Source organism: Ictalurus punctatus, chromosome 3 (genome assembly GCF_001660625.3).
Source record: "Ictalurus punctatus breed USDA103 chromosome 3, Coco_2.0, whole genome shotgun sequence".
In the NCBI taxonomy this organism is placed as follows: Eukaryota; Metazoa; Chordata; class Actinopteri; order Siluriformes; family Ictaluridae; genus Ictalurus; species Ictalurus punctatus.
The window spans coordinates 35284248-35311505 of NC_030418.2; the positions used below are offsets into that span (position 1 = coordinate 35284248).

Below are 27258 nucleotides of genomic sequence, written 5' to 3' on the forward strand. Positions count from 1 at the left end.
ATTGAGGAGGAGTAGTTTATTCAATGTTTATTCAGTTCAGCTGTCAGTTTGCTCAAATCACCACTCAGTAATTAATAATAATGAATAATCTGTCATTTGAAAGAAAACACAGAGAGCAGAAAGTGAAGTAGCTAATATAATGATCTAAACGTTCACCCACCAAAAAGACATTTTGAATATACTGGGATTTCCAGTGTTTTGGGGAAAGGTCAAAGTTTCAGTAAAGGTAAATGTTTCAGTAAAGGTAAATGTTTCAGTAAAGTTAAATGTTTCAGTAAAGGTAAATGTTTCAGTAAAGGTAAATCTAAAGCTGAATGTATTGAAGAGCGCAGCCCCGGTCTCATTCATTTAGCGCAGGTAAGATGGACTTCAGTAATTCATCGGCTTCAGTTTTAGACAGAAACTGTCTAAAAACCGCAAAACAGAAAAGAAATTAATCAAACATTTATTGTAAAGGTCAGTATGATAAATATAACCACTCACACAAATCTGCAATAGCAGAGAGGAAAAACAGACCAATAGGAGTGTTTCTATGCTCAGGAGTGCTGTAATGGTGTTATTGTACTCTACTGGTTGAAAAATAGAGAGCGGACTCTCAACAGCATGTTTTGACACTTGTACACCTCCTCCTGTGACTGATCAGGCAATGAGATGTATTTTTCAGCAGACAAACTGGACATCAGCTACCTGTCATTTGTGATTTTTGGCCCCACTATACTGTAAATATCAACCATTCAACAAATTCCACATTCACAACGCTATAAATTCCATTAAAACACTGAACCAACCATTTAAAAATTCCCTATTAGACAAATTTAAGCTGTTGACTTGCTCCGCTTTCTAGGTGTTGTAGAATTATGGTGCAGCATGCTCACAGACCCATTCAGTTCCATTCAGAGTTATTAGTACACCTAGTGGTCAAAACTGTGAACTGCAGCAAGCACTAATACAGGTTAATGACTTTTTTAAAATTAGAATTCAATCTAATAAATTCACAAACAATGGCACAATATAAGTGCAGACAGTGTGTCTATAATATACACAACCATGTCTATTGTAAGATACAGTCTCCTCCCAAAGTATTGGAACAGCAAGGCCAGTTGTTTTGTTTCTGCTATACACTGAAGACATTTAGATTTGAGATCGAAAGATGAATGAGACGAAAGATCAGAATTTCAGCTTTCATTTCCTGATATTTGCATCTAGATGTGTTAAATAACCTGGAACATGGCGCCTTTTGGTGGCGTACCACCCAATTTGTAGGTGAGCAAAAGTATAGGGGCAGATAGTCACTTAATGTTTAAAATATCCTTTGCTACAAGGCTAAAGACATTAGCTGAGGAAGGAGAGTGTGTTCACACACTTCACTAGTCAGATCAGAGAGGGTAAACACAACAAACAGCTTGATTCAATAAAAAAAAGTCTAAGAGAAATATTTACATGGTTACTTCATGTGTCAAATTCAGAAGGTGTGTCTCAGTGTTTAATGGCGTTAGTCAAAAGTGGTGACATTTTAGTATGATGCACAAAAACAGAAGAAATCAGGATGGGGGCAAATATTTTTTCACAGTACTGTAGAAAATATGGCATGCAGGTACAAACAAAAAAAGAAGTGCAGGATTGCTTAGAATGTCTTCAGAAGATGGCACAAACACACACACACACACACACACACACACACACTCTCTCTCTCTCTCTCTCTCTCTCTCTCTCTCTCTCTCTCTCTCTCTCTCTCTCTCTCTCTCTCAGACTCACCTGGGTCCAATACCACTGAGCAGTCTTTCAGCTGCTTCTCTCTCAATTGGATCTTCAGCCGATGGTTTTGATAAATAAACCACATGTTTTATACCTGTAGTGGAAATATTAATAGACACAGATGTTACTGATGTGGATACACACACACACACACACACACACACACACACATATCAGCTTTATCATAAGATAGAGGACATTTTCTTATGGACGATTGCTCACTACATCTGAGCTAGACTTTCTAAATAAAAAGTCCGCTCTTTACCTGCTAGCTACTAGATAACAATGCAATCTAACAACATCTATACACTTCCTGTTGGGACAATAAGGAAGTGAGTGAAATAAAACCATAGAAACTTAAAGCTGTATTTATACTTCAGTTAAATAAAGTTTGCTACGAGACAGATGTACAATGTGAACTGTGTAAAATACATGTAGAATACTGCAGTGTATAACAGGAATAAACAGGAATAAAGCTGTATTTAGGGGTGTGTGTGTGTGTGTGTGTGTGTGTGTGTGTGTGTGTGTGTGTGTGTGTGCGTGCACGTGTGTGTTTTCCATTACCCGATTGGATGATGGCTTTGGCGCACTCGTTACAGGGAAACCGAGTGACGTAAATGGTGCATCCTTTCACATCCACTGAGGTTTTATTCATGATGGCGTTCAGCTCCGCATGACACACTGTAACACACAGGTAAACATTTCAAATGAAATATGTTTAGATTATGGAGATAAATAAAGCAGCAGTAAGGTCTGAGCAGGGACAGAGTGTTGCTGTAAAAGTTATAAAGTTGGAGAAACAAAGAGAAGAAATCGTAGCCAACTAGTAAGATATCTAGGCTTGGAAACAAATAAAGTGTTTACAGTTTTAAAATGAAGCATGACATTTTAAAGCATGCTGCAGTGCCGTAACTCACCGTATGGATATTTGGTGTCCAAACCTCTAGAACCTCCACGCTTCCAGGGGAAGTCATCCTCACGGCCATTGGGCATTTTGTTGTGGCCGATACCCACAATTTTCCCTTCCTCATTTACAATGCACGCACCCACCTACAACAAACAGTTCAGATTAAATCATCTGTAGGAAGGAGAAGAAAGTGAAAGTAACTGATGGCAACCTGTCAGGTTTATTTAAAAAGCCCAAAACACCAACAGGGGATTTAACGATCCTCCATGAAGACAAATGAAAATGGAGAGGAAACCCTGGGATGTTTAGACGGTTGGTGATAAATGCAAAAGAGATTGTAGATCTAATCGATATAGAAGCGTGTATCACCACAACACAGTAAAGAAGGACACTGATGACCCTAGTGGATGCTTGAACGTGTGAAAAAAGAATTTCATGTTCTGTCACTTGTGCAGTGAAAAAAGTCGGTGAAATTTTTTATACATTTTTCCAATAGATAAATAGAACAAAATCAAATATGAATGCTGTACCATGTCAAAATGGTCTATAGAGGAAATTAGGTGATCAATAGCATCAGTGATTTGACCCCTTTCCTTCCACATGCTCTCTCTTGTGCTTCAAGACATGGCCAAGGGTGCCAATACTTTAATCTTTAGTGAAAATACAGAGGCATTTGAGCAGACATTACCAGAAGACGGACAAGCAGTTGTGCATTTTCTGTACTATACATGAGAACGCTAAACAGGACGCTCAACTCCATTATGTGATATCCTATGGGGTGCAAAAGAGGAAGTGAACAGGAAGCCATTTTAGATTTGCCCCAACTAGAATTTTGGGGAAGAAACCAGGCTAAATTGTGATAAGAAAATGTTAGAGTAGGTAAATGAATGCAAACGACTGAAACATTAAATAGCTGTTTAAAACTGCTTGAAGTATTTGCTTAAATTATTTATGTTTGCTTGACTGCTTAAAACAAAGAGAGAGAAACTATGGCGAATATTACACACCAACTACTGAAGATCTCCACTATTGTGCACTATTTTTAGTTCCGCCCACATGCCCCCGCGTGGCTCACATGGTACCTGGTCATGAAGGGTAACCAAATTCAGTACGAGTATTAGGGTAACACATGATTTCCAAAGAGAGATAGAAAGACTGGACCTCTATTGGCCTTGTGGACCTCATAGGAAGGCAGTAGTAAGGGGGATGACATTTCATTTGTTGCAAAAGTAGGAAAAAATGTTTGATACCTTTGATTTAGGATCACGGCTCTTCTTAGCAAACAGGAGGGCAACATTCATAAAATACTCCTCGTCCGCATATTGTCCAGTTACCCTGTACAGTGTTTGAGGAAAGACAGATCATGTTTAATGCCATCATCCTGGTTTCAGCATTTCATTACTATGTCCTTAATGTTATGTACATTGTAGTATTTATAGTTCCTGGAAATAAAAAGATCTTGAATCTGAATCTGTCATGATGATTGCATCTCTTACTGGAGATAAAACATTTGTACATCAGGATTTATCCTGGAGGATTCTGAAACCTATTTCTGACACTAATTCTAAATAGGCTTAACATCGGGAACCATTAATTGCTAAATAACAGCCACACAGTTCACTAGTCACTGGGGTGTAATAAATAAATAAAAATCACCATATGATCTGTACAATTAAACTGATGAGTGAGATGAACTCCTGCATTTTGGTTGGATGTAGACAGTAGTAACCAACAGTAGGATGTCAACCGTCATCCAATTCTGCCATATTAATAATGTTGATGTAAAAATGCTTTATGACAGTTCCACTGAAAATGACCCAAAAAGATTGAAAATGAAAATGACTACATGCTAGTAATATGGGAAATCTGATATCTTATCATGTGGAAAAATATCGGCAGTAACTGCAGTATAATCAATCAGCTATGCTATGTGTGTTATGTTAATCAACCAGGAATAAGCATTTGGAGAATATTTCGAGGGGGTTCAAACCCTAAATCCACTTTAACTTTCATACAGCTTTTGTACAATCATAAGCGGGTGGTCAGATATGAAGCTTACGGCATAAAAGAAAGATTATAAGAATGTTTATTAATAATAATAATGTTTATACTCCAATAATGTTCAGTACAACAGATACAAATCAGGTACATTAGGTTTGCAGATTAATTAGGTGTACATTATGTGTGCAGCTCATGTGGAGCACCAACGTGCATCGTTTTCGTATAACAGCACGGTCTGGAGTGTCATATTCCTTACATATTACATGCGTATTAAATACAGTGGAAAATGATACTTAATTATGCCACATTAGTGACACCATTTTGTTTTCCCTAGTAACACTAACCAAATATTCATTCATTAATTTGCTGAATATTTGAATATTAAAAGTATGCAGGAGGTACTATGGAGTTTGTGGAAAATAAAAACTCCGTAGGTACGTTAAACAAGCAGGATGTGTGGAGTCAGAGTCTGCGTGGTTTCTAACACTTATTAAAATGGAAACATATGTGAAACATATATGGTATATAAAACTTCAGAAATGTGTCCAGTTTGAATTGTTTTTACACACACAGCTGATGAGAGCCTTCCATCCAAAATAGGCTAAATTATTATATGAACAGTCAAAACGTCTGGGGTACGCATGTAACCCTGGTCCCTGAGAAGGGAGCGAGATGTTGTGTGAGCGTCACGCTGTGGGAAGCACCCTCGCGCATGACCAGTATCTGATGCTTGTGTAACATCATGCCAATTTATAGGCCTGCCGTGATCAGGTGATGTGGCAATTAAGCGAATTGCGTGATATAAAAACGGCACCTGTGGACCGCACAGTCAACCTCTATTAGTTGAAGCGAAGACACAATTCACAGGCCTGCCACAGTATGATAAAGCTAAGCAACATCCCGTTCCCTTCTCAAGGAGCAGTGCTACATGATTAACCCAGACGTTCGCTTTCAAAGGGAACTCAACATTGCGTGAGCTCCACACTGTGGGAACGAGAATACCCACGCCATCATACTGAGGGTATGGCCTGTACAAAAGTTCTGAGCTCGATGGTCACTGCAAGACACTCAAGCCCAGGCTGGAATGTATATCCAGGCTATAATATAGAAGGAATGTGTGCAGCGTAGACCACCACACCACAGAACACACATCCTGTAAGCCTACCGCCTTCAAGGAGGCGACCCCCCCTAGTGGAATGAGCCCTTATGCCCAGAGGTGTAGCAAGACCGCACACCTCATAAGCGATAGAGATTGCTTTCACTATGCAATTAGAGATGTGCTGCTTCGACACAGCATCACCTCTACTGTCACCACAAAAGCCGACCAGCAGCTGCTCCGACTTACGCCACTGGTGGATGTAAGTACAGAGAACTCTAACTGGACACAGTAGGTGCAATTTCTCTTGGTCCGGTGTGAGGAACGGTGGAGGGCAGAAAGCCTGCAACACTACCGGCTGGACAGCAGACGTAGGCATTTTAGGAATATAATCTGGCTTAGGATATAGGAAAGTTTCTTTTTTAAAGAAAGACAAGTCAAGACAAGCTTGTAGATCTCCTACTCGCTTGGGAGATGTCAGGGCCGGCAGAAGAGCTACTTTTAGAGTCAGAAGCTTCTCTGAGGCTGACTTGAAAGGCTCAAATGGGTCACCAGAAAGACCTTACAGGACCACAGAAAGGTCCCAAGAAGGTATGTATGGTCTGCAGATGGGCCTCAGCCATCTGACACCAACCATAAACCTCGATGTTAGCAGATGTTGCCCCACAGTAGACACTCTAGGCAAACTCTTGCTAGAACTTGTGGGAGCAGAGCGATCGGGGGAAAAGCATACAGACATGACCTCGTCCATGTGTGCACCATAGCGTCCAGCCCAATGGTGTGGGAGGAGTGAGGGCGAAGCACAGCAGGCAGTGTGTTGTCTCCTTGGAGGCGAACACATCCACATCCATCATATGGCTTGGCCGAACCTCTGCCATATGAATTCCACCACTTGTGGATGGAAGCTCTAATCCCCAGGCCCAGCCCATGCCTCAACAGGTTGTTGGAAGGTTAGAGGTTAGAAACCGGGGACACCTCCAAATTCTCAGAGCATGTAGGCATCACCACGTGGCACTGATTACTTTCAGAGGTTTCGTCCTCGGATGAAACCCACGACTTTTCAGCCACCACTGAAACGGTCTGCTGTGCAATATGCCCAACGGTATGATGTTAGCTGCTGCTGCCATAAACCCCAACAGTCTCTTGTAGAGACTGGAGGGAATGCCCAGACCCAGCTTTATCTTGCTCAATGATGATAGTCTTGACCCTTGAGGATAGAAACACCCTCATCGAAGTAGAATCCCTTATAACCCCAAGAAAAGTTGTCCTCTGTGCTGGAGAAAGCATACTTTTCTTGAGGTTCAACCTGAGCTCTTCATGTGGGTAAGAATAACATCTCGATGTTGAATTACCAGTTCCCTGGATCATGCTAGAATTAACCAGTCATCCAGGTAGTTTAGTACATGGATGCCCTGGAGTCACAAGGGAGCCAGAACAGCACCCACACACTTTGTGAAGAATCAAGGGGATAAAGCTAGCCTGAAGGGAAGAACCTGATATTGGTACGCGTTGCCTCCTAACGTATACCTCAGGAACGTCCTGTGAAAGGGCGATATTTCTATGTGGAAATATGCGTCTTTTAGATCTATCATCACAAACCAGTCCTCCAACTGAATCTATGGAATGATAAGTTTGAGCATCAGCATCTTGAACCTGTATGTCTGGAGTATAGTTCAGATGACGCAGATCTAAAATTGGATGCATACTTTTTTGGGGTCCAGTAAATATCGGCTGTAAAAACCTCCTTCGCTCAGAGAATTGGGGCACATATTCTATGGGCCCTTTGTCCAAGAGGGATCTGACTTCCTGCATTAACATCAGGCTCTGCTCTGTGTTGACTACTGTGGACAGAGGGGATAGAGCTCTGAACTAGACCTGGTAACCCTTTTGTACGGTAGACAGAACCCATGGAGACACATTTTGCAGTAATTTCCACACTGCCAGATGGTCTTTTCGTGAAGTTAACTGTTCCACATTCTGTTGGAGGAAAAGAAGCAGATTTTCATTGCCCTGTGACAGCTCACTGACCAGAGAAAACTTGGAACAGCCTTGGTTAGGGGAGACCCTACAGCACTACTGGGGGCTAACAGCCTTAACAATCTCACATCCCCGATACATACCTCCGCAGCCCCTCGGGACTGCCCCTTCTTTATCTACTTGTCCTTTATGATCACCTGCCCCCTGGCTCGCAACACAAGCTCCAAAATCTGGTGGAGAGCCGGACCCAGAAAACAGAGCAAGTGATAGAGCACTGCTCGTCTCCAGGTCCTCTTCCAGATCCATATGAGATCCCCAGGACCTGAGCCGGCTGGCTGCCTTAGCGGAGGCCAGCCAGATCCACGAGGTTCTGAAACCCAACTCCCTTCAGCCGAGAAGAGAGCAAGCCATGAGCGGAGCTGCCTAATTGTTAGGCATGCTCCATACCTAGACACTTCACATACAAAGTGTGTCCGTCCCCTTCCCGTGATGAAATGGGAGTAAGGTGTGACACACTTCCTGAATTCTCACTCACTCATACTTTTCCCTCTTTTTTTTAAAAAAGGACAGAAAAGTAAAGAGATTTTTCTTTCCTTTTTTAAATGATAGAGAGGAAATGAAGAGTCTTTTTGCGAGCGTTACACAAACGACGGACATGCAGTCTCGCTGAAGATAATAAGGCTGACGGCACGGTTCACAGGTGGCGGTTTTAGATCACGCGCCACTCTGAATGGCCATGTCACCTGATCGCGGCAGGCCTATAAATAGATATGATGTTACACAAAATTCAGATGCCGGTCACGCGTGAGGGTGCTTCCCACAGCGTGAAGCTCACACAGCGTTGAGTTCCCTTTGAAAGAGAACATAACAAACCTACAATCCGGAAACTTTTACCAAACAGACTATGACACTGACATGGATAAACTTCCTAAACTTACGCCCCATGTGGTGGTCCTGGATCCTTGGCTTGATTTATCTTCTGTGCCATCACACCTCTTAGGCTTTGCTTACTCTGGAAAAAATAAAAATTTGGTATATAAGTTCATTTTTACGATTTTTGCCAAAAACTTATTTCTAATATCTGATGGAAAATATGTTTTCATGAAACTCAAATCATAAAAACTATTTGAGTTTCACGACTACATTTTGTACATATAGCATATAGCGTAGCATAATTTTCTTTTCTTTTTTTATACCTTATAGAATTTTTTTTTTTTTTTATTTAAACTGTTCTCTTCTTTTTAAATACATAATTATAGCTTAAAATCACCAATGTATTCCAGAGACAAATCCCAAATACTTTTTGTCATGAAAAATCATTAAGGAATAGGTACCACTAGAAAAGTAGACACATTTGGTCAATCAGAGATTAATATTAATATCAGAAGGTGAAACTTCTTGAATGAACTGAACATGTTTAAAAGCTGATTCAACCATACAACAATGCTGATTTTAATGTTAAAAAAAGTTAGGATTAAAGGTCATAACATTAAACATTAATTATGGAGTTTGTGTTATGCTGGGTAGTTGCTAGGGTGTTGCTAGATCTTTTTTAGGGAGTTAAAGTATTCCAGGTGGTTGCTAGGGTGTTTGCTAGGCAGTCGCTATGGTATTACAAGCAGTTGCCAGGATGTTGCTAAGTGGTCGCTGAATGTTCCAGGTGGTTGACTGGGTGTTGCTAAGTGGTTAATCTCAGGTGGTTGCCTGGGTGTTGCTAGGCAGTTGGTATGATGTTCTAAGTATTGCTAGGATATGCTAGGTGGTTGCAATGGGGTTGTTGTGGTGGTACAAGCAGTTGCTAGGGTGTCACTAGGCAGTTTCTATGGCTAGGGTGTTGCAAGACAGTTGCTATGGCATTCCAAGAGGTTGCTAGGGTGTAGCTAGGTTGTTACTATGAGGTGGGGCAAGATGGTTGTTGTGGGTTTCCAGGTGGTTTCTAGGAAGTTGCTAGTCATAATAATAATAATAATAATAATAATAATAATAATAATAATAATAATAATAATAATAATAATAATAATAAAGTATTATCATTCTTCTTATTATAATTATCATCATAATATTTATACAGCATTTTTCATTTTGACTCAAACTCTTACTGTTTTACATAAAAGAATAACATAAAAGACAAAGCATAGAAACAATACACAATATGTAAAATGACAGAAGAACATTTCAAAAATATAAAATGAATAGGTGGTTGCTGTAGTGTTCCAGGTGGTGGCTAGGTTGTAGCTAGGCAGTTGCTATGGTATACCAAGTGGTTGCAAGGGTGTTCCTAGGTGGTTGCTATGGTGTTGCTAGGCAGTTACTATGTTGCTATGGTATTGCTAGGCAGTTAAATATTATATTAGGTGTTTCTTATGCAAACTTTAGATGGTTGCTATGGTATCCTATGTGGCTGATAGGGTTTTGCTGTGCGGTTGCCATTTTATCCCAGGTGGTTGCTAGGATGATGATAGGTGTTGCTATGTTGTCTCAGGTGGTTTCTGTGGTTTTGCTGGGTAGCTCTTATGATATTCGAAATTGTTGCTAGTGTGTTTCTATGTAGTTGCTATGGTACCCTAGGTAGCTATGGTATCTTCTGGTGCAGTTGGATTGAAGTGAAAAGGTGATTCAACTCTGAATCGACTCAACTGAAGGAAGTGAATCAAAGCTGCAGTGTGTTTGGGTTGCAGCACTGTTTGTCGTGTTTTCCCCCACAGGTTTATATGAATGTGCTCATTTGAATACATGATCACAGTGGGAATGATACAGTGGACCCTCCACATTAACAGATTTAATAAATATGTGTAATTATGGATATGGTGAAATTTCCTGTAAGTAGATGTTGATGGAATATTTTCCAGTGTCAGCGCTTTATAACAGTCAGGTAAAGCTTTACCATTACGTTTTCTAACAGAGCAAGGTCTTCAGGACAGAGGGCATCATGATGTGCAGTTTATCAATAACCTGCTTTTTTTTGTCTTAACTTTTAGAGAGAAAGAGAGAAGCTGGAGACAGAATGATGATTATGTAAATAAACTATATAAATTTAACAATAAGGGACAATGTCCCATACTTTAATGAATAAAAAAACTATAATTTTTTTTACAGGCAAATTGCTATAGGTATAAAACTATAAGAGGAATAAAACATTATGGACCATGCTGTTGTAGGAAGATGATTAACTTTAGTAACAGTATTACACATCCCTGATGTGGATTATTTTCCTACAACAGAAAGACCCTAAGTGTGTTATTCCTTATTTACATAATATAAACTTCACTACGTCACACCTTCACAAATCTGATACTATGGGGTTGAATAAAAATGCTGATTTGAAACACTTACCTGTTGATTTCTAGGTGACTGTAAAAGTTGCTGTGCTGGTTCTAGTTGTATCCAGGTAACACTCACCTCTAGGTTCCTCTGGAGTGCAAATGTGGAACAATGAAGTGTTAACAATGAAGTGTTATTTAAATACACATGTGCACAATGCAGAGACTTCGTGATTGGATCAGGGTTGTAACAATGCATATCTAATCACACCTGCTAAAGCAATTTCTAGAATGTCATTAATACTGACTCATTGGGATTCTCAGAATAAACTCAAAACCCTGAACACAATTATGTTTGTAGATTCTGTAAATAGAAACACACACACACACACACACACACACACACACACACACACACACACACACACACACACACACACATTGCAAAGTCCTGCTCTTTTACAATGAATTCATAATGCATTCTTGGTCAGCAAGTTTTTGAAAGAAAATCTAGAACTGTAAAAATGCTGCTTGCGGAAGTACTCAACCCCTTCAGACTAGTACATGGTAGAACCGTCTATTGCCACAACAGCAGCTTTAAGTCTGTAAGTTCCTAACAGCTCTGCACACTGTTGGGGATTTTCACCCATTCTTTCTGACAGATTTGCTCCAGGTTCCTCTGGTTGGTTGGATGGATGTTTACTTTGACTGAAATTTGGACTTTGACTTGGCCACTGTAGAACGTTCACCCATTTCTCTTGTGTTTGGGACCACTGTCCTGCTGAAAGGTGAAGTTCCACCACGCTTGTAATATATCCACCTGTATTTTACACCATCCATTCTCCCTTTAATTCTGACAAGAAGCCCAGGTTCTAAAGCTTCTCCAGAGCTTGATGCTGTCACCACCATATTTGACTGTAGGGATGGTGTTAACTTGAGGTATGACCTGCATAAGGTCGGCACCACACAAAGCCGGTTGAAACTCAAAGAAATATTTCGATCTTGGTCTCATCACAACAACAAAAAATGCATCTTTATTGGGTCACTCTTGTGCTTTCATTTGGCTCTTCTTGAGCAATGGCTTCTTTCTAGTCACACTTCCTCTACTGTTCTCAATTATGCAGAGCTCTTGAAATTGTTGTCTGCTGCACCTTCACTCCACTGTATTCTGTAACTCCTTCAGAGTGACTGTTGCCCTCGCTCATGTTTTGGCGCTGAGTTTTGAAGAATAGCCTTGTCTAGCTAGTGCTTGGGTGGTGTGATGCAGCTTCCACTTCCTCATTATTGATCCAACATTGCTTAATGAGATGTCGAACCTCTTAGATAAGTTTACACTCTATTGCTAAATTATGAATTATAATTACAATTCTATTACCTTATCATTAACTTCCTTAGAATGCTCCTCAGTCTTCATTTTCACCCCATTCCTTCACATGGACAACGGGAGCTGTTTTAATATTTACAGGTCGAAGGCCAATTATAAGTCGACTGTCCTCGTTATGACAATAGCTTTCACCTGGAGCTTCCAGAATCTAAAGGGGTTTTTTTGTACTTTCTTTGAAATGCTGACCAAAAATTAATTCTGACTCTAAAAATTCACTGTACGAGAACATGTTTGCAATAAAAATACTGACAGGAGGAATATGTTCATTACAAAGGCATTTGCTATTCAGACAAATCTGATCAATTTCAGGGGTGTTGAATACTTTTGCATACCAGTGTGTACACCTTGGGCGTTCCCCAAACTGGTGCCACAAAATTGCATGGAATGTCTTTGCATGCTGTAGAATTACAGTTTCCCTTCAGTGAAACGAAGAGGCCCAAACCTGTTCCAGCATGACAGTGTCCCTGTTCACAAAGCAGGCAGTAATCCAGCCTAGATGTGTCTAGTCTAAATTAAATTAAATTTGATTAATTGTTTGATTAACTAAGGGGGCATTTACTTTTCACACAGGGCCTGTTGGTGTTGGATCATTCTTTTCCTTCATCTTCCTTTGTCTTATATTAAATTTAGTTTGAAGATCTGAAACAATTAAGTGTGACAAATATGAAGAAATCAGGAAGGGGCAAATACCTTTTCACAGCACTGAACAATAAGCTGTACACTGGGATTTGTGTAATTCAAAAATATACACTCACCATCCACTTCATAAGTAACACCTGCACACCAACACATTCAGGCATTTATCCAATCAGCCAATCATGTGTCAGCAGCAGAATGCATGAAATCATACAGACACGGGTCAAAATCTTCAGTTATGAAGGCGAATATCAGAATGGGAAAAATATGAGCTTAGTGACTTTGACCTGGCATGGTTGTTGGTGCCAGATTGGCTGGCTTGATCATTTCAGAAATTTCAGCTTTCCTGAGATTAGTTAAAATAGTAAATGTTATATTAGGATTGGCTGAAGAGCATATGGTTGAAATACCTTAAACTGTATTAGTAGGTGTGATTAGATACACCTTGATACACCCTGAACGAATGACTAAGTCTCTGCATTTATTAAAGTCACCAGAAGATAAATGGTCAGCTGATGAATAAATATTGAAATAACACTTCCTTGTTCCACATTTGCACTTGAGCTAAACTGAGAGATGAGCGTTACCTGGACAGATCCATAAAGAGTGTGACACCTCTTACAGTTCAATTCAATTCAGTTTTAATCTAATGTACATATCACTTTTAACAATAGACATTGTCACAAAGCAGCTTCAGACATCCAGATGTGGATTCAGATCATTAATGCCAAAGCTTAATCTCCAAAACTGGACATTTCAAGAAAAAGACCAGCAAGCATTTTCCCAATCTTCAACTGTGCACCATGTTTGGAGTCATGTATGAGGGACTGATCACTGCATGATGCTCAGTTTACCACCATCATCATCATCATCATCATCATAATAATCATCATAATAATCATCACTATCATCATCACCATCATCATCACCACCACCATCATAATCATCATCACCAGACTTTCTCCAGCAGCATCATGTGAGGGAGAGGCTGATCGTCAATCCATTTTTTGTTTAGTGATTTACAGACATTGGTGAATTGGATATTCCTGAGGTTGATCAAATCTCATGTGGATGAACATGTGGGTCGACAGGTTGCTGAAAAGGTTGAATCTTCTTAATGTATACCCTTGTCTATGTGGGTTTCTTGTAAACACACATGTTGCATAAAGGTTCTGTGCAGCTTGGAGCAAAGTGCCTATCATCCTCTAAGCTGTTTCACCATCTGCAATGCTTTATGGCCCTGACTTGTGCAGTTGCCATACCGGGATGTTATACGTCCTGTGATGTTTGGACAGCTTTTTTATCATCATTGCTACTGAATGGTGGTGGTATCGTCAGCGTTGCATTTCTGCTTGTCCATGCACAAATGAAGCGAGGGCATAGAGCTGGGCTCAGTACATTGTTTTGGGGGTTCTAGTGTTGATGATCGCAGTGGATGATGTGTTTTTTGCCAAGTACTGCTTTGCAACTATGCCTATTCTTAATAGTGATTTATAATTAAAACTGAATTGAACTAAATCACTTCAAGTTTTTGTTTTCTTAACGGATCAGCCCGGGAAAAACGCACCTCTAAAAGGAAAACAAAGTTCAAGTACAGAACAGGAATGTGCTGTTCAACTACACATATGGTTATTTATCTTATGGTAAACTGCAAATATGTAAGACTTCTTGTTTGGTTCAGGGTGTATCAAGGTGTGTCTAATCACATCTGCTAACAATGTAACCAATAACCAATACTGGTTCTTTGGGATGCTCAAAAAGGGTGTAGTTTTGGTAATTAGAAACAACATGCAAATTTTAACTTGTGAGACTGATGCTGGAGAAGGCTCAGAAACAATGCCAGGAACCCATGAGGGTTCAGAGCCTGCTGGTCTGACAGACAAGGGATGAAAAACAAAACTACAGTCCCCTCCGAAACTATTGGAACGGTGAGGCCAATTCAATTGTTTGTGCTGTACACCAAAGACATTTGGGTTTGAGATCAAAAGATTTCAGCTTTTATTTAAATCTAGATGCGTTACACAACATAAAACATACAACGTTTTGTATCAGACCACCCAATGTTTAGGTGAGCAAAAGTATAGGAACAGATATTTACTTTAACTTACTGCAAGACAACACTGAATATTTGCTTGCAATAACTGCATCGAGCCTGCGACTCACTGACACCAAACTGCTGGTTTCTTCTTTTGTGTTGCTTTTCCAGGTGTTTACCCCAGCCCCTTTCAGTAGTTGTGTGTTTCGGGGGGTTTCTCCCTTCAGTCTCCTCTTCAGGAGGTGAGGTGCTGATCAGTTGGGTGAAGGTCTGGTGATGGACTTGTCCAGTCTAAAACCTTCCACTTTCCCCCTGATGAAGTCCTGTGTGGAGGTGGAAGTGTGTTTTGGATCGTTGTCTTGCTGCGTGATGAAGTTCCTCCTGATTCATTCGGACGCATTTCTCTGTAAATCTGCAGATAAAACGTTCCTGTAAACTTCTGAATTCATTCTGCTGCTCCATCATGAGTTCATCATCAATAAAGATCAGTGAGAACGTTCCAGAAGCAGCCATGCAAGCCCAAGCCATGAAGCTACCTCCACCATGTTCCACAGATGAGCTCGTATGTTCTGGATCATGAGCAGATCCTTTCTTTCTCCACATTTTCACCTTTCCATCACTTTGGTAGAGGTTCATCTTGATTTCAGAACTTTTGTGGCTCATCTCTGTTTTTCTTTGTGAATTCCAGTCTGATTTTCTGATTCTTACTGCTGACGATCGGTCTTCATCTTGTGGTATGGTCTCTATATTTCTGCTCTCGAAGTCTTCTTCAAACTGTGGATTGTGGTACCTTCACCCTGCCCTGTGGAGGTTGTTGGTGATGTCACTGTCTGTTGTTTTCGGAGGTTTTTTGTCACAGTTCTCACAATGTTTCCGTCATCAGCTGATGTTGTTTTCCATGGTCGACCCGTTCGGTGTATGCTGCTCAGTACTCCAGTGGTTTCTTTCTTTTACAGGACATTCCAAAGTGTTTCTGCAGTGCCTCTGATTGATTTTCCGTCTTTTCTCAGCTTCAAAACGGCTTGCATTTCTCACATAGACAGCTCACTGAATTTTCATGTTGGGTTATCCTTTTTAACAGCAAATCTGGTCTTCAGAGGTGAAACTGAAGGCAAAATCAAGAATAGATGTTCAAGGCTATTTATTGTTTAAACGATCAATCTACCAGAAGACATTTGGGTAACAAGACACATCTGTAAACAACAACAGCGGCGACACATGGGCGCATGTGCCAGGGCATTCAGGTCATCGGCAACCTGTAACAGTGAGGTCTCCCTCCCAGATGCGCTGAACAACTTCTTTGCTTGGTTTGAGGTGCAGAATGACATGGCGGTGAGGAAGACTGCCCCTCCTCCCAAAGACCAGGTGCTGTATCTAACCACGGCTGATGTGAGGAAAACTCTATGTAGAGTCAACCCATGGGAAGCTGCTGGACCAGACAACATTCCTGTTAGAGTGCTCAGAAGATGTGCAGACCAGCTGGCGGATGTTCTCACGGGCATCTTCAACATCTCCCTGAGAATGTTGAACGCCGTCGTTCTGACGTGCTTCAAGGCTACCACCATAATAATAATAATAATAATAATAATAATAATAATTATTATTATTATTATTATTATTATTAATGGCCCCAAGAAGAACAGCAGAAGAATCAAGACACCAAGCAAAGACATCAAATTAGTATTTGGCGATAGGACAATATAAACATTGAAAGTAGGGCTGCACGGTTATGGCCAAAATGATAACCCCGATTATTTTGATCAATATTGAGATCTTGATTATTTATCAGGATTAAGGATTGATTTTAGGGACAACATATTTTTATTGTACTTTCACATTTAAATAAACAGACCGCTGCTTTCACCTCCATGTTGTGCTACATTCCTGATCATGTACAAATCTTTACATCAAATTAGACCGATCCTTAAAGTGCAGCATCTCGTAGAAGCCAAATATAAATAAGACTGTACCCAAAATATAGGATGAGTAAAAATGCCATCAACCAAATGAAAATATGCATCAAATATAACAATATGCAACCAAATGAAAACAATTCAGGCGAATGCAGAAAAGTCAATAACAGTGTTTAGAGGAGGAGAGACGCAGACAGTTTCTTTTAGGAGATCACAAAAATTTAGGAGCACAGTTGAAGTTTCGTGTTTTTTTATTTAATTTTTTTATTTACAGATGGTAGTGTTAATGTGCCACAATATAACACACAAGTAGGCATGAGAAAACTTGAGCTTGTCCATTATGACGGAATTTAGGAACATAGTGCGGGATCAATAAAAGATGGCGGTTGTGAGATCGGGAAGTTGGGAGAAGCAGATGATGTGCAGTGTCACTCGTCATCATAATGGCTTCTCTGCAGTATTTCCACACTTGTTCGGTTGTCTGAGGAGATCAAAAGCAGTGTGAAAGTAACTGTTGCTCGGTGTAGATGCATTTTGGATGTCCTGTAGTTTATATTCAAATTCTGTTATACAACTCCGAACAGGTCTCTCGCACCGGTGCGAATAAATATTTATTCACAGTCGCACAAAGTACTTTTCAGTCGCAAACGCGAGTGAAATGGTCGCACTGTAGAGCCCTGAGTTTATCTGCAAAGTTTTTTCCCATTCGGCGTGATGAGGTTTAATGTCCCTGACAACCTCTGTAGTGCCATTTAGCATCGTACAGAATGATGTCATCCCTGCGCCGCTCTATGTGATTGGCTGTAAGTATAGGAAGCGCTTGATTTGAGTGGAGAAAACAGCAGAGTTTTATATGAGCAGAGGACGAACTTTAAACGTCAATATCGCAGTCGATCATGTTCATCTAATCGTGGGCAGTCAAAATCCTAATCGAGATCGATATTCGATTAATTGTGCAGCCCTAATTGAACGTGTGTTAAATTAAGTCTTCAAATAATAAATGTAATTTATTTAATTACAAACTTACTAGAATGAGCTGATTTGCTTCTAAAATGTTTAATATTTAATATTAAAATATTCACTTTAACAGATAAAATTTTTTCTCATTTTCAGTGTTAATATTTGTAAATATTTCTTTAAATATCAAAAACTAAATAAATCTACTTTTGTAGACATTATCTAAAACATTTAACAGGATTTTTACTGCACTGCTGCCAGTTTGTGAGCAAACCTACAGTGTATATATATATATATATATACCTATCAGTCATAACATTAAAACCACTGACAGATGAAGTGAAGAACGCTGACTATCTCGTTACAGCGCCACCTGTCGGGGGTGGGATATATTTATTAGGCAGCAAGTGAACAGTTAGTTCTTGAAGTTGATGTGTTGGGAGCAGGAAAAATGGGCACGCGTAAGGATCTGAGCGACTTTGAAAAGGGCCAAAATGGGATTGAATTGGCACTTGGTTTGGAGCATGCAACGTTAATTAATTAGCTAGCGTTTATGGTACAATTTGTCAAACTGTCTTGAAAGCTCAGTCTTTGAAAGTGTATACAGAGTATAAAAGCCAACACTTTACTAAAGGTGTGATGTGATGTAACAATGACTTAATTTCTAATTCTAATAAATTTAATGATGGTTTAAAATCTAATTGGGAAGGACAATCATTCTGTCACGTAATGACGGTTAGGGCGGATGCAATTACAGTTAAGAGTTTCATGAAGATTATAATATCCAGAGGCAAGCCAAAAGACATAAACAAAGACAAGCGGTGCTCAGGCGATCAGGTAAAGTGGCTAGAGCAGGCAAGGCAGAATTAAAACGCGAACAAACAAAACAATGGAACGGCTTGGTAATAAACAGAGACTACGGCAGCTGAACGTATTACTTTGTGAAGACCTTGTGCATGAGCAGTCTCTTACATAGTGTGGTGATTGTGAGTGTGATTGGGAACAGGTGTGCATACGATTAGTCCTCAGGAGAAGGTACCGTGTCTGTGTGTTCCATTGGGAGTTGTAGTCGTCAGCCATGTTTGTAGGGCATTCTGGGAAATGGAGTCACTAGTTTGCCATTACATGACACTTGCACTACATCTAGCACACAAAATACAACACTTTCAGACAGTTATACTAAAATTAGATCATCACTGTAACATAATATAATAAAGGAGCGCCCCCTTGTGTGGTCTGCGTGAGCCCTCATTGTCTCTACAGTGACCTCTCATGACACTTCCTCTTCATCAGACTAGCAGTATCTGATTCTGTTACCGAGTCTGCGCACTGAACTACTTCAGGCAGCAGGTGGCGATGTTGCTGAGATATCTTAAGCTGTCAAGGAAATGCATATATAAACAGCACATGACATTTTCATTTTTGTGATTTTGATGTCGCTTAGTATTTCCCTTAATTATGTTTAAAGTACATTTTTGCATGCGTACCAAAAAATTGACTTCAGCACGTGCATGCCGATAAACCACATGATACATCAGATATATCCCAATTTTATACAAACTCAGTATTTTTATTGTGGATGCTCCGTGGTTAAGGCATTGGACATCTGACCAGAAGGTCATGAGTTTAAATCTCAGCACCACCAAGCTACCACTGTTGGGCCCTTGAGCAAGGCCCTTAACCCTCAACTGCTCAGTTGTATAAATGAGATAAGTGTCAAAAGAAAAGTCACTCTGGATAAGGGCGTTGTCAAATGTCATAAATGTAAATGTGTTTAAAGGTAGAACAATCCCTGGTTCGCACGTGCTCGATTCAGTTAAAGGCAACACGGATCATCTCCGATCATGGGAACCCGTTCATATCTCAGATTTCTCATTCATTTTTGCAAGGCAGATTTAATGGATTTATTTTGTCACATCAGTCACAGGCAGAGCTTATTTTTAATCACGAATCTGCCAGAAGTGCGTTGCTGTTCATTTGAAAAATCATCCGTATTACGAATGCAGGAAATTACAAGAATATCAGCAGCCGGCGTTATAAACCGTTTCATCTCCTCGGTTTTCATACGGTTCGTGTCCATCATTGCAAACATTTACATTTCATTTAAATATTCCTAAAAATAATCAAACTACATATGAAAATGAATCAAGACGGATCCAAATAAACAATGAAGTTCCTGTGAACGGTAACACTACATGTTCTCGTCCTCGAACTTGTTCAGTACTCTGATTATCAAATACCGTTCTTTACATGCGGGTTGTAATACAGATCAAATACATGTGGACAGACGCCGTGAACTGTGGAGCTGCTCCGATGTTATTTGGGAACAAAGAGCAAGCTGAATTTTCTCAACATAAATTTCTTTAGTGTGTAGTTTATCAGATTGTCTAGATCTGTTGGTTCTCAACCGGGTGGGGGGGGGGGGGGGGGATCAGAAGGGGGGCACGAATTGTTTTCAAGAAAAAACTGACCGGGCATCATTTGGGTCCTCGGTGTATTTTATTGCTTTGTGTATAATTGAAAAACCCCGCCTTCCCTCTACCTCTGCATTTTCTTTTTTCTGGGGAGAGGCGGAGCTTAGCTGCCTTTTATCTAGCTGTCGGTTCAGACCAGTGTTCCAAACTTGGCCACTTTTCAGACCCCTTTGTTGACTCTTTTTTTTTTTTTTCCACAAAAAAATAAATAAATAAAACGCCTGGCAACAAATCTAGTGAATTTTTGGACAAACCTTAGCAACTTTCCAACAAAATATCAGCAGTACTGTCCTGCAAGTGTGAGATGTCGCTTTCCCGCTGCACTCGCACCTCTCTCTGCGTCTGCTCTGTTCAGTGACAGTCCGAGAGCCGGAGATTTAACAAGGTCATGGATAACGAGACGCGCCCTTCATCCCGATTTACATCATTCACCGGTGAATGTTTTTAGAACGCAAGACGAACCACATGATAGGGAAAGCTTGAGGGAGGCTTAGAGAAATCTCACCTAAGCGCTTAGGGAATGAAGTCACCGTTCACGTTGCCTTTTATTCTGATCACAACCAGACAGTTTTATTGATTCCGAGTTTATATTGATTCTTTCATAAATCGATTTTAAACTACGTAAACAACGGGGACATTTTTGTCTTTAAGGTCCTGAGTGTTACTGTCTGTTTTTAAGGACAAAAATGTCCCCGTTCGGACAGTTCGATTCAAACAGCAATATTTAATCCCCGTGACATTTAAGCATAAAATCATGCACTCTGTGTTAATCGGCTTTTATTTTGTCGACAAGCTTTCAAAACATTGAATTGTTTTCAAAAAAAATGTTCTGAGATGTGTAAGATTTTCTCAGGTTTAGCCTCCGGGGAAAATCCATGCTTTTCCTTTTTTCTGATTCTGCTACGTTACAGAGAGCGGCAGACTGACTGAATAAATGATGCAGATCTAGTTGTGTGTGTGTGTGGATATCGGAGTTTGTATGTGTGCACTGAAAACTTTCTGTGCGTGTGTGAACAGTTTGAAAGAAAGAAATGACATTGTACTGGAAATCACAAATCCCACCCCATGTATACGAGTCCAAGAAGGTTCCCGAGCTTTGAAGATGTTTGCATTATGTAAAGAAACCGGCATTTAAAGGGTTAAAATCCTGAAAATGATTGAATGTTTGATCATTATGATCAGAAATGATGCTAGCAACGAATCGAAGTCAGTGAAAGTGGGAAAAAAAATATGAATATATAATATCTGACAATATTTTGACGGACATTTTCGTCCTTTATGTGAGTATGCTGTGGAGTGAATAAAGTGTAAAAAGCAGGGTTCACACTAAACTAATTAAACACGTCATCATTATTGGGTGGGGTGGACATCCTGCTCGATACAGATCCCAGAAATCACATGCGCATTCGCTCACACAGACACACACACGCACGCGCTTCACACACTTCAAATAGGGTTAGCAGAGGTCATTAATTTACACAACCTACCAAGGGAACAGGGACCGTCGATACCATAGACAAAACCCCCAACTCCTTTTGTATTTTAGAGCGGTAGTTGTGTGTAGTGTAGACATAGAATATAAAGTGTAATCAATGTGTGTAACTACAAAATTGACTGATGATTGGATATGTTAATCAGGGATAATCTGGTATGTTTACCCAGCAGTTAAGAATTACTCGTGGGAAGCATTATCCAAATCCATAGTAAACTTGTTGATCAAGTTAGAAGTGTGTATTGAGTTAGAAGAATTCTGTCTTACTAAACACTAGGTCTAATTGTCTTCTGTGTCAATCCGTACCTCTGCACAGCAGACATGATCTAAAACTATAAAACACTTCCAACACGTGGTATTCGAAATGTGTACATGAAGTGCTTTGCGTTTGTCTAAAGCAGCTTCACTCTACGGCAATAAAAAAATAAATTGGACACATTCCAGAACTGGGTTTCGAAACAAAGCCCTCTAAGCTTGCAAATCAGTGACAAAAGAAGAGATTAGAACTTGAGGAGGAAACAACCAGATGAGACTATACGGTGAAAAAACCCGGGTCTGCTAAACCTTTTAAACATAAGACTACGCATGCGCCTCAAATATAGGGTATGATATGGATGTGAATAATTAGTTAAGGCGATGGAGATGGGTCTGTTCTAGAAAGAAAAGGTGAATGCCCCGCCTAGGGATAACGTTACTGCTTCAGAGAGGTATATAAAGACATGTTTGTGTATGTATAATTCGGAACATCCGCGGACCGTCTCACTTTATTGTTTCAATAAAGTTCATTTACTTTTTGACATCTACAAACCCTCTGCCTCTGAAGTTTTTGATTTAGGCTGGAAAGATTGATTTTCCTCCACATAGACAGCGGGGGAATTAAGTATCGAACACATCAACATTTTTTTCAGTAAATATATTTCCAGTGAGGTTATTCACGTGAAATTTTCACCAGACGTCAGGATTAACTCCAGAAATCTGGAAATATAAAGAATTCACAACGTTAAAGTCCATAAATGAAGTTATGTGTAATAAAGAGGAATGACACGGGAAAAAAGTATTGAACACGTTAAGGAAAAGCAGTTTAACAAGGCAAGGAACCAATTTAAATCCGTAAGTAGTTACGCCCCCTATCTGTGCAGATTAATATCAGCTGGGTTAGTAAATCGATGGTCTATAAAAAGGCTTATCGTTACCAAGGTGTCACACAAACATCTCATGATGGGTGAAAGCAAAGAGCGCTCCCAAGACCTTCACAACCTTATTGTTGCGAAACCTACTGATGGAATCGGATACAGACGTATTTCAAAACTTCTGAATCCTCCAGTAAGCACCATTGGGGCCGTTATCCTCAAGTGGAAGCAACATCACTCCGTCATCAACCGGCCACGCACAGGAGCTCCTCACAAGATTTGGAGTCAGAAGAGTAGCCTAAGAGCCAAGGACCACTCGGAAAGAGCTCCAGAAACACTTGGAGGCAGCAGGTGCCATCGTCACAGAGAAAACGATAGGCAATGCTCTCCACTGCTCACGCTCACCCGCAAGACTCCATTACTAAAGAAAAGGCATGTCGAAGCTCGTTTAAAGTTTGCTACAACTAATTTGGACAAGCCTATGAGATACTGGGAGCGTGTAGTCTGGTCAGACGAGAGCAAAACTGAACTTTTCGGCTGTTATACTACACACCATGTTTGGAGAAGAAATGTCACTGCACATCTCCCTAAAAACACTACACCAACAGTGAAGTGTGGAGGTGAAGCATCATGGTGTGGGGCTGTTTTTCATCACATGGTACTGGCAGACTTCATATAACTGAAGGAACGATGAATGGAGCCCTTTACTGGGAGATTCTTGAGAAGAATCTGCTGCCATCCACCAGGATGATGAAGATGAGACGTGGGTGGAGCTTCCAGCAGGACAACGATCCAAAGCATACAGCAAAGGAAACTCTCAACTGGTTTCAGAGAAAAAAAATCAAGGTGTGAGAACGGCCCAGCCAATCACCTGACTCGAATCCAACTGAACGAGATTTAAAGACAATATATTTAGAAGAATGGAGCAAAATCACACCTGAATACTGCGGAACATTAATCTCTTCATACAGGAAGTGTCTTGAAGCGTCATTACAAACAAAGGCTTCTCCACTAAAGTATTAAATACATTTCAGTTAGCGTGTTCAATACTTCCCCCCCCCCCCGTGTCATTCCTCTTTATTACACATAACTTCATCTATGGACTTTAATGTCGTGAAGTCTTGATATTTCCAGATTTCTTGAGTTAACACTGATGTCTGGTGAAAATTTCATGTGAATAACCTCATTGGAAATATATTTACTGAAAAAAAGCCATTGACTCATCCAATACTTATTTCCCCCGCTGTACATCATCCACATATGTACACATTATGTCCACAATTCTAATACAACAGTCATCATGTCTCGTATTTTCCAGTTACACAAAACGGAATGACCGCATTAATACACATACGTATCACAGCTAACCGTTTGATAAACTTTTCTTACAACAATCATATTCTCATGAAGTATGCTTACGCTTCAAAACAAACAATACTTACCCGAAAAGTGATTTGAGAAGGAAGATTCACCTATAGGCTACCTTACAGACGCTAACACACATACTGTATACGGTTTGACATCGACCGGGTTGACTGACTCCGCTTTTAAACAACGTGTGTATGCTTTGGATTGAATAAAGTGTAAACAGCAGGGTTCGTACTAAACTCATTAACATAAACACGTCATAATCATTGGGTGGGGTGGACATCCTGCTCGATACAGACCCCAGAACACACATGCGCATTATCTCACACAGACACACACACACTCGCATGTGCACTGGAATTTATTTATCATATTTGTCTGAATAGCAAATGATAAATACACATTCTTCCTGTCAGTATTTTTATTGGAAAGTCCTGTTCTTTTACAATGAATTGAATTGTAAAAGATCCCAAATCCCATATTTGTAGCGATGGTGTTAATCTGAGGTAAGACCTGCATTCGGTTTGCACCACACAAAGCAAATATTTCGACACCAAAAAAAAAGGCCTCCCTCTCAGCAGTCTCACTCTTGTCTAGCTCGTGCTTGGGTGGTGCGATACAGCTTCCACTTCTACAATACTGATAAAACATTGTTTACAGAGATGTTCGACCTCTTAGATAAGTTTACACCCTATTCCTAAGTTATAAATTCTCTTACCTTATCATTAACTTCCTTAATATGCTCCTCAGTCTTCATTTTCACTCCCGTTTTAATATTTACAGGTCGAAGGCCAATTAGAAGTCGACTGCGTCCTCGTTAAGACGATGGCTTTCATCCGGAGCTTCCAGAATCTGTCTTTGTATGCTGTAGAATTACAATTTCCCTTCACTGGAACTACGAGGCCCGAACCTGTTCCAGCACTCCAGGTTGGAGTGAAAGAACTCGAGTGGCCTGCACAGAGCCCTGACCTCAACCCGCTTGGGATGAACCCGAACGCAGACTGCGCCCAACATCAGCACCTGACCTCACTAACGAACACGAATTCCTACAGCCACTCTCAAAAATCTTCCCCGAAGAGTGGAGATTATAACATGGGCACTACATCTACAATTGGAAGTTCAACAAACCCATATGGGTGTGCTTGGTCAGGGGTCCACATACTTTTGGCAACATAGTGTAAATGCAGAGGGGGAAAGAAATACATTTCAGATTGCACCTGGTGTTATTATACATGTTGGTATTGCTTGGGGAAGATTTCATGGTGAAGGAGAAAGAGCTTCCTAAAGTTTTCAGGGACATGTTATAAAACAATACTCAAACATGTTCCTACACCTCAGGCAAAGACACCATGATATTAACTGAGAGCATAGTGAACTGCTCTCGAACACAGTGAACTGCTCTCGAACACAATCCTCATCCTAGTATCTCCTCATCTTGAGTAAACTGGTCTGTTTTTTTTTTTACATGTATTTAGGCTAAGATGGCTGTCCTGTACCTGTTCCACCCATGCAAACAACAAGAGAAAAATTGGGACTGAAGAATTAGATTGTTTTTTTTTTTTTTTGCCTTGTCAAATGTAATACAATACAATTAAAAAGACTAATATGGCATAGGAATGGGAACATGACTATACCCAATAGGACTCTAGTATATTGCTAATGTACTGCTGCATGAACAGTCCTAGTTGTATTCATCATATTAATTAATCGAATTGAACAACGTGGCGTCCACACTCGTTATTCAACAGCTTATAAAACAGCACTTGATCCAGCACACCCTATTATTTATGCTTTCTGTGTGTGCGAGCAGGATACGGGCTATTCCTTCATGCTTTCACTGCACCGTTTAGATTTACTAATCAAATCAATTTAACTAAATATTAATAAAACAATGCCTCACTGGCAACGGATTCTGTAATTACATCTGGGGACCGAATAACGACATGGTCCATTCTTTAATAAATCTTTATTACGTGCGCTTAACTCGACTCTGAATACAGTCCAGTGGGTTTGTACTGTTGACCGTCAAATCTTTCCCTCTCCTTGTAATATCTTCCGACGCAGGTCGAGGATTTCTTCTGCGGTACTACTGTCAAAATGGGTTTGTAGTATTTCTCTGCTGGGAAACCCCGAGGTTTTTACATTTAAGAGGCCACGAGAAAATAATCAATGCCATGCTGGATGTTCTGGGACTTGTGAGGCAGAAGGTAGAATGTAAGCTGTTGTGAAAGCCTCGGGTCAGTAAAAACAAGCTGTTTTGCTATGGCAAGTCCATAAAGAACCACTGATGCTCTGGTTTCAGGGCACTTGACCCACTACACCAGAAACAATGCTGGCTTCATGTGTCTCCGAGGCATCGATTTAAGCATCAAAGAATTAAACACAATACTGGGAAGAATGGCCAAGAATACTGGCTGGTGAGGGAACGACTGTTTATAGACTTCTACATGTTCCACGGCATTAAAAGTAACTATAAACGGGTATAAGTTGGTGTACTACTTTATAATAAATAAATAAATAAATAAATTGTATGGCAATAACTTTGAAAGCAAATCATACAGAAATATGAAAGATATTACACACATCTGGCCTGTATGAGATGAAACCAAAGAAGAGCTTTCCGGAACGAATGCCAGCACAGTCCAACACCAAATCAACACCACCCCAACTGTGGAGCATGGTGCTGGAAGAATAATAATCTGCGGATGCTTCTCATCTTCAGCCACTGTGGAACTGGAGATCGAGTTGAGGGGAGGATGGATGGAGCCAAGTTCGGGGAGATTCTTTGGAAGAACCTGATAAAAATCTGTAAAAAATCTTCAAATATTTCAGCCTCACAATGAACCCAAGCAAAGGCCAAAGATACCACGCAG

The 27258-nt window shown here is 40.2% G+C and overlaps 1 protein-coding gene across 4 annotated transcripts; it reads right to left on the bottom strand.

Annotated features, from left to right (window-relative positions):
- Window positions 1-6: 6 nt before the first annotated feature.
- LOC108263713 (deoxycytidylate deaminase) lies at window positions 7-27220 on the bottom strand. Of its 4 annotated transcripts, none has more exons than XM_017464779.2 (8): window positions 26969-27220; window positions 11070-11147; window positions 8675-8748; window positions 3913-3997; window positions 2673-2805; window positions 2320-2436; window positions 1756-1849; window positions 7-407 (listed from the first exon to the last, which is right to left on the bottom strand). In XM_017464779.2, the coding sequence occupies exons 1-8, from the start codon at window positions 27062-27064 to the stop codon at window positions 341-343; spliced, it is 744 nt and encodes a 247-aa protein (XP_017320268.1). In that variant the 5' UTR covers window positions 27065-27220; the 3' UTR covers window positions 7-340. The 4 variants fall into 4 exon arrangements, with proteins under 4 accessions (XP_017320268.1, XP_017320269.1, XP_047009600.1 ...); XM_017464780.3 differs by lacking the exon at window positions 26969-27220 and adding an exon at window positions 24460-24603; XM_047153644.2 differs by lacking the exon at window positions 26969-27220 and adding an exon at window positions 11545-11955.
- Window positions 27221-27258: the final 38 nt, after the last annotated feature.